The sequence below is a fragment of the Poecilia formosa genome, unplaced genomic scaffold (genome assembly GCF_000485575.1).
Source record: "Poecilia formosa unplaced genomic scaffold, Poecilia_formosa-5.1.2 Scaffold94, whole genome shotgun sequence".
Classification (NCBI taxonomy): domain Eukaryota; kingdom Metazoa; phylum Chordata; class Actinopteri; order Cyprinodontiformes; family Poeciliidae; genus Poecilia; species Poecilia formosa.
This window is the reverse complement of record NW_006800033.1, coordinates 69,165-81,733: the sequence shown is the minus strand read 5'-3', so window position 1 is coordinate 81,733 and position 12,569 is coordinate 69,165. Positions and strand designations below refer to the sequence as shown.

Below are 12,569 nucleotides of genomic sequence, written 5' to 3'. Positions count from 1 at the left end.
ACCGATTACATAAACATTATGTAATATAGTTTTTCATGTTGCTCAAAAAAAAATTTCTGTCTTAAATTATAAATCAGAGTGATAAAATTGAAAAAATATGACGTTTTTCATTTTTTAAATGTATTTTCAAAGTATTAAATTGGGACTTTGTATTGGCCAATACTCAAAATCAAAGGTTCGGCCTTTAAGATCTGACCAGGACATCTAAACTTTTATTGTGAACCCCAACATTCAAGCAATATTTGTTCTGCTTTTGCTGCTTTTGTTGGTTTTTACAAAATGCCTCTTGTATGGGCAGGAAAGCAGTGGACAAATTCAAAGCAATTGAGCAAGTCAGGGAAATTTTAATCTGTATTTTTCTTTCTCACTGTTTCCTTGTCAAACGATGTTTTGAAAATCATGTAAAGCACTTTGAAATGCCTGCTGCTGAAATGTGCTATACAAATAAAATTTGATTGATTGATTGATTGTATTTCCATGAATGTATTTAGCTTTTAGTAGGAAATTGATGTGTGGCATTCAAACCATGGATTTATGATCTGTTTGCATAAAACAAACATAGTGGAACACACGCATGTTTGCTCCCTTTGTAAATGTACTCGTTGTTCCAGAGTATTTTTAAACTTCTGTTTATTCAATGTATCTGGAAAACAGATGAACCTTTCTTGTTTTAATTCAGCCACACCTGAAAGTGTTTAAACAGAAATGGCTGGTTGGAGGTCATGCTACAGCATCTCAACGGGGTTAACATCCAGACTTTGACTAGGTCTATTTAATCACTTAATTTATGTTGTGAAACTGCAGGTGCTCTATGGATCATTTCCCAATGCATAACCCAAGATTGCGTTTAATGTTACAAACTGAGATTGGCAGATTAATCCAAACCATAATATTGATACCAAGTTGGTATCAACATTGGATGGATATTAGTTTGGTAAGATTGATACTTTAGTTTCATATTTCCTCTTGAACTTTTATTTTTCTATTGCAGTTTCTCAGTTCTACCTCAAAACAGGTTTTGTTTTGACTTTGCACTGTATTATTTGGGGAAAAATGGATACAAATCATATTGATATGTTATTGAAGTATTTTGAACATTTGAACAAAAATAATTAAAAGTGAAAACTGCAAAAAGCACCTAAAAATCAGAAGTTTGATGATATATCAAAAAAAAGTACCAGTATCAGCGATGCTGGCCATTTATTTACTTGATATCGGATCAATACGAAAACATGCTGGACATTTTACTTCAGGATTCTCTGGTAGATCAGATACCAGTAATTATGGATAGTGGTCCAGATACTGAAATAGTGAAGTAGTTCCAGACTTGCTTTCTGTTTTTCTAATTGGGGTAATGCCTGATTCAGCTGACCAGCCCTGTGGCATTAAGGATCTGTTCTGGGTCCCATTCGGTGTTGCCAGATTGGGCTGCTTTTGAAGACGTTGGCTGGGGGAAAAAACAGTTTTAGAAAAATATAGGCTGCTTTTCACATCATTTGGCATGTTTTTAGAAAGGTATCAAAGGAAATTTAGCTTGAACCTTTGATCAAAACTTGAGTATGATCCAATAGTGCAAAACATAAACATTTATTTTTTAACTTGCTCCCTCTTTTTGAGGCTTAAACCTAATTTTAAATGTAAAAGTGTTTAATGTGTGTTATATTGATAATGCGTGTTATATTGATTTGCTGGGGTACAATGCTGATCTCAAACTGTCATTTGGTGAAAGGAGGGCTACACCATGGATAGGTTACCAGGGCAACAGATGACAACAACATATACTCAGGTCTAAGGGTGATAGAAGAGACCAGTGAACCTTCCTGGCATGTTTTTGGACTGTAGGAGGAAGTCAAAATGTCTGGAGCTTTGGAAGAAATTAGATTCACTTCATTGAATTGAAACCAGACTTTATGGGAAACAGAAGTGGGAGGAAGAACAGGGCTAGGGGCAGTTTTTTTTTTTTTTGAGAAGTAAACATTATGGCCTACGTTGTTTGAAACATGTAAATAAGTATTTGGCTGTTTTCCATTGTAAATCATGTGACATTAACATTCACTCCTAATCTGAAATGAGGAACATATCTAACAGTAAGCACCTTGTTGTCAAATTAGCACCCACCTTCTGTGGATGGTAACTGTGTTTGCCTATAAACACAATTTCAACTTTGTCCAACTGTTGAAAAAGTGCATTACACAGGGATGTAGGCAAGTATTGGGGGGAAAGAAACCTGGAAGTACATGAGCAGCATCAGCTATCATTTGATGTTTGTAAGGCACTCACGCAATAAAATGGATGAAAGAGCGAGTCCAGTACAGGGTTATGATAGTTTTGAATTTTCCACTGTAGTTTAGTTTTATTTTGTTGTGACTTTTTTTTTACTAACACAGTCCATTTTAATTAGATTTTAGAGCGTGCTTGCAAGTTTCTTATTAGTTAAATATTGTTTTTATTAGCAGTTTTTAGTTGTTTCATACTAATTCATAAAGGTCAAAGTATTGTATCATAATTATGTATAGAAAATACCAATGTATTCAGTCATTGTTGAACTGGCATTTTCAAAATGCTAATAAATAGATTCATAAATACAAAAACAAAGGATCTTTATGTCTATAATTTCAGTACGTTTAGTTTTTCAAATTAATTACCATTTTTATTCATTCCAGTTTGTTTTTTTTAATTATTATTTTTCAATTTCAGTTTTTGTTTTCTTAGTTTTCACCAGATATAAAAACCTCGATTTGGCCCTCTGTCTAGAGAATCAGGGAGTAATTCTCAAGGGGAAATCAAAATAACAGCTACTCTGACAAATGCTTACAACAATTGCATGTTATATCCGTTTACAGGGGGTTATTTTTATTAAAACTGCAACTTTTATTCTCCATTAACCTTGACTGTCTGCCCTCATTCAAATGTGTCTGTTGAACATGAAACAGAAACAAGCAAACAAAAAAATTTGTCTTATCCCTCAATCTCAACTAAAACATAATAAAATGCAAGCTTTGAATACATGCAAGTACTGTAGGCGTCATTAGTGATTCAGTACCTTGTGTATCTGCATAATGATATGAACATCCTAAATTTGCAAGTAAAACCCCTATATGCTACAAAATGGCAAATATTAAAGCAAATTACCTGCACATCAAAGCAGGAAACATTGAGCAGGAAGAAGAGAAAGAAATATTTTACTCTTTATAACAGACAATATAATTTTTTTTGGCTTAATAGAAAATATAGATGATATTCTTTTCAAATGTTAGCTGTAATAAAAAAATGGTGACAATTTTAATTACATTTTAACTTTTTTGATATGCAAAAATAGAAACATGGAACTTTTTATTATTTGTAATGTATATAATCTGTATACATATTTGACGGTACTTGAAAATCGAAGGTGAATATAGTGAAGTAAAATTGACTTTGAGCTTTAAATTGTGTTAATATGTTATTACCTCATCAAAATCACACCTGAAGTGTCTCATAGGGCCTTCCCCTCTCAGCTCCTTCAGACTAGCAGCAGCAGGCAGCAATTAGCAAACACCTTTTAGAACCTGAGTCTGCTGAGCTCATTGTAAAGCCTACTTCTCAGTGACATACTTGTAAAAACAATGTTAAAGGCTTAATGGAGGAACATTGTTGTGATGACTTCCTGAAGGCGGAGTGTCGAAAAGACTAGGAACTTCTTAAAGAGACAGACCCAATTTCAAGGGGTTAAATTGCATATTTGATGAATGTATCTTTTTTTATAACTACTCAAGGTAACTCAGTTACTTGATTGTGCTATGAAATGGCTATATGTGCCTGGAAAATATATGATACTGGCCCGTTGAGACGAGATGCCACTGGTTACCTCTTAATGTAGTTGCTGATGTATTAAAATTACAGGGCAGGAATCTTATGTGGGAAACAACCATGGATGGCAAAAATCTGCAACGTTGTGTAATATTTGCAGATAGATGGTCGATAAAGTATGATTGCCATCGGATTTGATGTTGACTTTGCTTCCTGATACATCTTCTCTGCTCAGTGTGACTCAACTGATTGCAGTTTAGTAAACTGCCTGTTAATCAGTCGTTGATTGAAATCCACTGGGCTGAAACAAGCACCCAAAACATGCAGGTCAGTCTGCCTTGAGAACCAGGCTTGAGGACCAGGTTCGCTGCCATACAGGAAGGAGACGGATGGAAGGCACCGTGTACGTGACACATAAGATATAAATGGAGAATTGTATGTGTTAAGTTCCACTTCTTCCTTTTCTTTTCTCACATGCTGATTTTCTAAATAAAATATCTAAAGACAAATGCGCATTTCTGATTGATTCAGTGCATCGTTCTCTCCCAAAACGAAAACTAAATTTTCCTAAAAACTGACAATATAAAATGCAAAATGTACACATCTTGTAAAATTTTGGCTTGATTACAGCTCTGAGTATATTCTTTCAGTAAATCACAATTAGTGCTTATTTGATAACTAAATTAATTAATTTTAACCTTTCCAGCAGTTTGCTCATTGCATCATGAGGAAGAAAGAACAGGAAACAGCGACTGTCTTTATGTACACTTTTTATTATCAGCACTTGACAGCTGGCACAGTCAGGTGGAGCAAAAAGAACCAGACTACTTCTTGGTCTCCTCCTCCTTGGACAGGCTCTTGATGAACTCCTCCTTCTTGGCCTGGAGGCGCTCCTCTCTGCGCTTGCGAGCCTCCTTCGTCTTGGTACGACGAGCCTCGGCCTGATCGCTGCGCAAAGATCAGAATCACCATCATTTTACTGATTTCTAAATTATTTATTTGAATTAAAAGTGTTTAAAAATACCACAAACTAGTTAGAGACGATAATATTGTTCCATGTAAATCCTGAATACTTACGCCAGGAGCTTCTTGCGGGCCTTGTCGGCCTTCAGCTTGTGGATGTGCTCCATCAGGATGCGCTTATTCTTGAAAACGTTACCCTTGGCCCTCAGGTAGAGGCTGTGGTACCTGAAGGAAATTCAAAAAGGGTCAAATGAAAAAGCATCAGGATGCAGAAGCTCATATCACATCATCCCAGTCGGCTTAAGACGACAAGCGAAAACGGCTCCAAGTCCCGGAAACCTACATGTGCCTGTCGATTTTTTTGGCCTCCCTGTAGCGACGCAGCAGACGACGCAGGATCCTCATGCGACGCATCCAGCAAAGCTTCTCCGGCATACGGGCGTTGGCTGTACCCTTTCTCTTACCTAAAAATCAACCATAAAAATTTTATTTAAAACCTTTATTTGCCATTTTCTTCAAAAAAAAATAAATAAATAAATAAATAAAAAATAAATAAATAAATAAGAAGACAAGCATCAACGTACCGGTTCCCATGTGCCTTCCCTTGCGGCGTGCCAGCGTGTTCTTGCGGCACCGGGCCCTGGAGTGGACCGTGACAGGTTTCCTGATGATAAGACCATCTTTGACCAGTTTACGGATCTGCTGGCCTGAAAAACGAACAAAACATTTAACAAAAAGGAAAACTGGGAAACTAGAAGTGTGAATTAGGATTGCATCAGATTAAAGATCATTCATGACGATCTCCCTTTGAAAACTTATAGTAGATGCTACAAAATGTCAATTAACACATTTTTAAAATGGCTTTCTCAATTTGATTCAAAATTCAATAGTTATTTATTAGTTACTTGTTTAACATAAATGCTGCCTCGTTCCTTCCGATTTTACTTGGAGGAAGAGGGTTTTTGAAGCTGCTGCTGGTCTTTTTACTGTCTAACTTTTCCATTTCACACTTGTTTGTGTGAAAGCAGCTTGATAAATTTGACTGGCAGCCAATCAGAAAGATGACCATGATGAGACAAGTAAATAACATTTCAATAAATTATTTTAACTCATATTTTCTAATAATGTTTGAAAAACAGATTAGATTTTATGGTTAAAATATATTTATAATTGTTTTACTTTTTTTTCCCCCACACCATACTTAAAGCATTATGAAGATCCTTTAGCCCCCCCTAGTGGCCACCACTTTGAAAAACACTGAGCAGAGGTTAACTGTAGTTTGTGAATTACCTCAGTTTTTGTAACTCAATACCAAAGACAGTGCAACATCCTCCAACATTAAATAAATGCAAGAAAACATTTGAACTCAATCAGAGCTGAATCGATTTCTTGCATAATTTGTGTCACTTCCGCCAACTCCTGCGAAGTTGACATGTGTATGTATGGTAGGTGCTATTTTTAGCTATGGAAGGACAGAGAGAACCAAATCAAATCACCCAGAAAATAACAGAAACAGTCAAAAATGTGGACACATTTTACATTAAACAGGAAAAACATTGTGCAGAACTAGCTTTCCACAAAAGCGTGTGACTGATGTTGCAGCAACCAAACAGAAAACATCCTCTGTATACATCAAACTTGTCTGCAGTGTCCGATGGACATTATTCATGTTCGCTTTGTGAAATACATGAACCTAAATGTGTGATAATCTGTCATGCTGCAGATTTACAAGATGGTATCTTCTGGTTGCATGTAACTGATTGTAGTGGTTACCTGGCAGGATATTAGGTAACAGTTTAAGTTTTTACAAAAAAATAACTATGCAGCTCTTACTGTAAGAGCAACAGAAGAGATTAAGCATTTATTTGTTGCTATGCTTCTGTCTCAACTTAAATGAGATGCTTTGAGGGAATATTTAAATTATTTATAATAGTTGGAATTAAATATGTCACATCAGAGTTGAAACTGAAATGGAGGTTTGCATTTTAAGCAATAAAAGGTTATTTAAAAAGAACAATTAGATGGGTTGTTTACTTGAATGCTCCGTTATGTATATTTTTAAGTAGGTTTTTTTTTTATTCGACTCTTTATGTAGGATTACGCAATTAATCACCAGAATAATCGATAAAATATTCAATTACTAAAATAATTATTGGCTGGAGCTGCTATTTTCACTCCAGTAGCATAACTAGAGAATTGTTCCCTAAAGCAGCTTTTTTCACACTATTGTAGGTCACAGTTTGGAGAATTTCCAAGGCTAAAGTAAAGTTAAAACTAATTTCTTTCATTCCCAGTAACAACAAACACAGGGCCCATCACTGATGACTTGGGAAAACTAAACTCAGATTTTAGCTTAACCTAACCAAGCTAATGATATGTTAATGTTTAACTGTCTCCATATTAAAGATAATCTGATTTGATATGCGAGTACATGCCCGGACAAGTTCAGACACAATAATAAAGAAAGTAAAATTATTTAATTTCTGGGCATGACCTTTTGGTTATACTTTAAAATATTTCAAGCAGAATGTTGTTTTCAAGCTTAATGATTTGGACTTTCTGGCAGGATTTACAGCAACAAATCAATCTTGATTGTAAGAAGAAAGAAGCGCAAAAACATTGATGACAAGATCATGATATTTTTGAGAAAGTTTGGATTTGGACAACACTTGAATCTCAGTTTTTAAAAACCTAACCCCCTCTTATTTTCAAATTGACATCCACGATTATGGCATCACATTTTTTCATGGGCAAACGGTGAACTAACTAACTAAGCTCAACAATTAGCTCAGAAGCTCCTGGAAAGCTTTGCAGAAACATTTATTGGCAAAGACTGTGAGCACAAACGAGGATTTTGACTTCAGTTTTCAAGCGCAGCATAACGACAAATATACAAAATTGAGAGGAATAAATTAAGGACAATGGAACAGTACACGCATTTTGAGCCATTTGCAACCAAGATATAATAAAAACACAAGGATTAATGCAACTGCAAAACTGCTTCTTAAGAATCAGACAGAAAAGAAGATTAAAAAATAAATTACGGGAGTTGGCGTTAGCGATCTCATTTGTCTCGTTGGGATCTAGCCAGACTTTCTTCTTTCCGCAGCGAAGGACGCTGGAGGCCAGCCTCTTCTGGAGCCTGAGCATGCTGAAACAATAAAACACGGGTTCAGAAGATCATAACTACAGTAGGAATATTTCTCCATGTGTATTTATCTATCCTTTCAACAATAGCACCAGATGCTAGCCACACAGCTAACTCCCAACTACCCGGTGGCTAGCAGGCTGCCAACATGGCCTCCCTGTCGCTACATCGTGTTGCATGAAAACACGTAAATATGTCAAATATAAGCCTGGAATGATGACTGAAACATAAATATGTGACAAGAACAAACTTGGATTTCTTATTTTTGCCAATACGATGTCTATGGGTGTATTTACATAGTTAAATTGTGACTTTTATCAGGCTAACAGCAGCGGTCCTACCTCATGGCTGCTACTTCAGTAGAAAAAGGAAGGCTTGCGAGGCAGACCGGAAGATACCATTTTCAGAGGAGCGTCCATTTGTTATCATGAAGCAACTTCGTTTTAATCAAAGTAAAACTCAGCTGTTACCACTACATAGATTTTAAAGTTCATAAATTATATATCTAAAGATCAAGTACATGTAAATATGAATAAAATAAAGCAACGTTAAAAATTGTGTTTAACTGGCGACCCCCCTCCTTGTCTCATCAAAATATTGGTACGAACCGACACGATCGCAATGCATTATGGATCAATCTGTACCACATATGTATTCTTCTGTATGAACACCAGAGGGCGCCATTGAAACAAGAATCAACAGGTATATGTACACGGACAGATACTATAAATATGTTCTATTTTTGAGATCATAGGAAAAACTAATTGCTAAAATATGTGGTAAACATTACAGTTTAATTTGTGTTCTTACTTTTTAACCATTAAATGGCAAAAAAAAAAATCCACATTCTAATGTTTTGCCACTATTTGCTCAAATATGTAATTTTTTTTTTTTTAAATGCAACATTTGGTTTATTATTTCATATTTATGAAAATTTATTTTCTAAAACAGACATATTGGCTTTAAAAATGATCATGCGTTAAGCATCTGTAAAAGCAAATGACCAAAAAGTCTCAGTTTGGACTGGTGCACTGTAAGATTTACTCTTTAATTCTTAGAATACAATTAATAAATAAGCAAATTGCATTACAGTAAATTGCTGACTTCCAAGGCCACATTTAAGTCTAAAATATGCAGAAAATATTAAACTATTCAGAGCATTTGAAGGGAGAAAAAAAAATCTTTTATTTTTTAAGTGCCATCCATTAAGAGGAGGAAGTGAGAACAGTGTGTTGGTGTAGCGGGTGGGTACTTAGAAAGACTCTTGTAAAAATAGCCAACTGATACAGCACAATTTGACTAGCTATCATTCTGTCCTCGACCTTCTGGAGCACCATCCCGTCACCGCATGGAGGCTGCAGGCTTACAGTGTGGGTGCATAAGGACCTCTCTGTGACGTCTTCACCTCCTGCAACTCAGAGAGCAGCGAATGAAACTTTACAGAGGATTCATCAGCAATGTCCAATGCAGCAGAAAAACACAACCAGGAAGCTTTAAAATGTTTTACGATGTGCTGATGACCTGCATTCTGTTCAGAAGAAAGGTCTTTTATGAGTTATTTGGAAGCATCTGAAAATACTTCCTTAATTTAGATTGGTTGTGGTGCATCCGATTTTAAAATCAGCACTTCAAGGTCACATTTAGTCCCCATTAATGATGTGGAATACAGTTAACTGATTCACATTTTCGCAACATTTATTTAATAAAAAAAGGAATTTTATTTGTCTGAATTTTGATAATACGACCAAAATTAGAGCAAAAATCAGCTTATATATTTTATTTCTACTATCAGAAACTGATCAATTTCATGCTTAATAACCAGAAATCTAATTTGATCCCACATTAATTGAAATTTATCCAATTCAGTGCACTCCAGCTCAGAAATATAATAAGACCTATGTCTAGTTTTGGAAGGTCGTAGCACTACTTCAAGCAGAAGTAAAAAGTAGCCTTACAAGGAATTGCTCAAGAACAAAAAAAAAGTCTTTGTTATAACGACTGTTTTCTTTCTTTCTTTTTTTTTAAATACTTAGGCTGCTTTTAGAAGAAGTTAAACCCAAATATTAATTCTGCATAATACGTTCACTTCAAAAAGAAAAATGTACTGTAAACAAAGTTGTAGTAAGATATAAATAGCATGATTTAAAGAATTGCTAACTACATACTTGGTTCGTACCAAATACATGGAAATGACCTGCAATCTGGAGCAGCCCATGAGCAAAAATCAAAATTGTTAAATTATTAAAATTCACAGAACCTTCTAAGAAGAATATTAACAAACTACCAGAAATGTCATTTTGAACTTTGTTTCTCTTTCCCCAGCAGCCTGGACAGCAAAGCCACAGGAACCCACTGAGATATCCGCCTCCAAATCCACTTTAAAAGGATTTGTTGATTCTTTTAAAAAGAGGAAAATTGGTTTTAAGCTTCCTCCCACCAGCTCACCGGACACACAATCTGCAGAAGCAGAAGATATAACGTTGTGGGTGTTCGGTCCATCAGCTCTGATACCGACTGCATGAAGGAAAAGTGTCTCTATCACACAGATTTTTATCTTAATACTGTTATGTGGGCAGAGTATTAGTCTCCAGAAACAGTCTCATTTATAGGTGTTCATCGTTGTTAGAGTATGCAGCAGATTGATTACTGTTAAACAGCTTTGTGGTTGTACTATTAAATTTTTATGAGTTTTTACTCAATTTCAAAATGCATATTTGTCACAAAGTGGCTTTTATAAGTGTAATATTGCAAACAATTCATTTTTTTTCAGCTTTGCATCTTGATGTGACATTATTCTCTCATCAAAAACCTACATGGAGTCTTGCATTGATTCTTTCATGCATGCTTGAGAAATCCTTGAATCTCCACGGCAACCATTCAGCTGTGCAAAATTTCTGCGTGGACTTAGCTTCTGCCTCCAGAGCATTTCCCAACTAAGCTCCTTCAGACTAGCCAGCAGCAAATAGCAGACACCACGTAGAACTTCGCATCTCATTATATGAACTACTGAATGTTGTTAAAGGGTTAATAGAAGAGGGCAGCTTTGATGACTTTCTGAAAAAGCAGCAGTTTTTAAAGAGACAGAGGCCCAATTTCAAGGCATTAAATTACAAAGTTAAATTCCTTTAAAATCATATTTGACATATTTAGCAACTGAAGCTAATATAGTTACTTTACTGGTACTATGTGCTTGGAAAATACATGATATCACTGACCCTTTAAAGATAGACAGAAAAAAAACAGAGACGTGTTGGAAATAAACATTGTTGATAAATAGAAATCAAAAATGAACATCGCAAAATACTTCCTGATGTCGGACTCTTGTCGACTGATGTCATAATTTGTAATATCTGCGTGGAAAATATGTTTTAAGATTATTAAAAACTGCTCACCTCACGGCGCTTTAATGATTTCTTTTGTCATGTGAGGTCAGCATCAGGTCATCCGTGTCCCTGGAGAGAACAATGTGCTCAGTGTAAAACCACACGTTTGTTTCTTCAGATCATAATGTCTCCCTGCTCTACTTCATAAACTAAAGGAGAAGACGAACATTTTCTGCATCATTACAGCCCTGCAGGACCTCTTGTCTGTGGATTTGTGTGGCCTGGCCTTCATTACACGGAGCTCTGCTGCTCGCTCATCATTCACTCAGTGAAGGTGGAGTCATTTCATCGGGGCGTGGACCTCAGCCTCCAGCTGGAGTCTGTTGATCTCTCACAAGCAGCACAAACCTTGTAAAAGCGGACAAAAACACAGAAACACGCCGGTATAGCTGGAGCATGCGTCCTTCAAAATAAAAGCCTTTGGGCTTACCTTAATAATGTGGGAATAAAAACTTTACAGGAAAAAGTGTATTTCACTGTATATGGCTTTATTGTGTAGCACAGCTTGTTGCTACAGGACGTTAGACAAGTTTTAAGCTCCAAAGAAATAATTCTGAAATCTCGTGATACTTTTTTCTTTATGGCAACCAGTTTAGCGATTTAATTCAATGTTGTTGAATAATCCGTCTTCTAGTACATTTTTTTCAGATTGTGTTACTAATTTAGCTACGTGCTTTTTATTATTCTAATACAGTTTGTTCAAAACATCAAAACGTCAAATGTATGCAGAGTTTATTAAGGAAAATATGGAAAATTACTTCTTTGTTTTTCTATATCTGCGACAGACTGGCGACCTGTCCAGGGTGACCCTGCCTGTCCAGGGTGAACGTTAGCTGGAGGCAGCAGCAACCCTCCCGACCCCATTAAGGGTGTAAAGAAAATGGATGGATGAATGTTTTTCTATATTTATATTATATGTGGATCTGAAATTCACTATAAATATTATTTTAAACATTTTAAAACATGGAAAATATTTGGGATACGACTGTTTGGATTTATTTTGGATTTATTTGTTCATTTATTTCGTTTTTTATTGTTCTTTTTGTAAGGAGTGAATAGTGAACAGAACACCAAACATTACAGAACAAGAGTTTTATTTAATTAATTAATTTTTTATTACTATTATTAATCTAACATTTTCTGAAATTTTCTAGATAACTTTCGATTTCTTGTTTTTTTCTGAGTTTTTTAAGAAAAAATTTCGAATATTCAAACATAGAAATATTTTTCTAGAAATTTTATGAGATTCATTTAAAAAAAAAATTTCTAGTATATTTTCGACTTTT

General features: G+C 35.4%; 1 protein-coding gene and 1 long non-coding RNA gene across 2 annotated transcripts; both read right to left on the bottom strand.

The window, feature by feature from the left end:
* Positions 1-4,542: 4,542 nt before the first annotated feature.
* rpl19 (ribosomal protein L19) lies at positions 4,543-8,344 on the bottom strand. Its single transcript, XM_007558033.2, has 6 exons — positions 8,242-8,344; positions 7,797-7,903; positions 5,337-5,459; positions 5,096-5,216; positions 4,867-4,977; positions 4,543-4,737 (listed from the first exon to the last, which is right to left on the bottom strand). The coding sequence occupies exons 1-6, from the start codon at positions 8,244-8,246 to the stop codon at positions 4,614-4,616; spliced, it is 591 nt and encodes a 196-aa protein (XP_007558095.1). The 5' UTR covers positions 8,247-8,344; the 3' UTR covers positions 4,543-4,613.
* Positions 8,345-9,061: 717 nt separating this feature from the next.
* Positions 9,062-11,656, bottom strand: LOC103142140 (uncharacterized). The gene is made up of 2 exons (XR_001662844.1): positions 11,293-11,656; positions 9,062-9,308 (listed from the first exon to the last, which is right to left on the bottom strand). It is a non-coding gene; the product is annotated as an uncharacterized LOC103142140 (long non-coding RNA).
* Between the last annotated feature and the right edge of the window lie 913 nt (positions 11,657-12,569).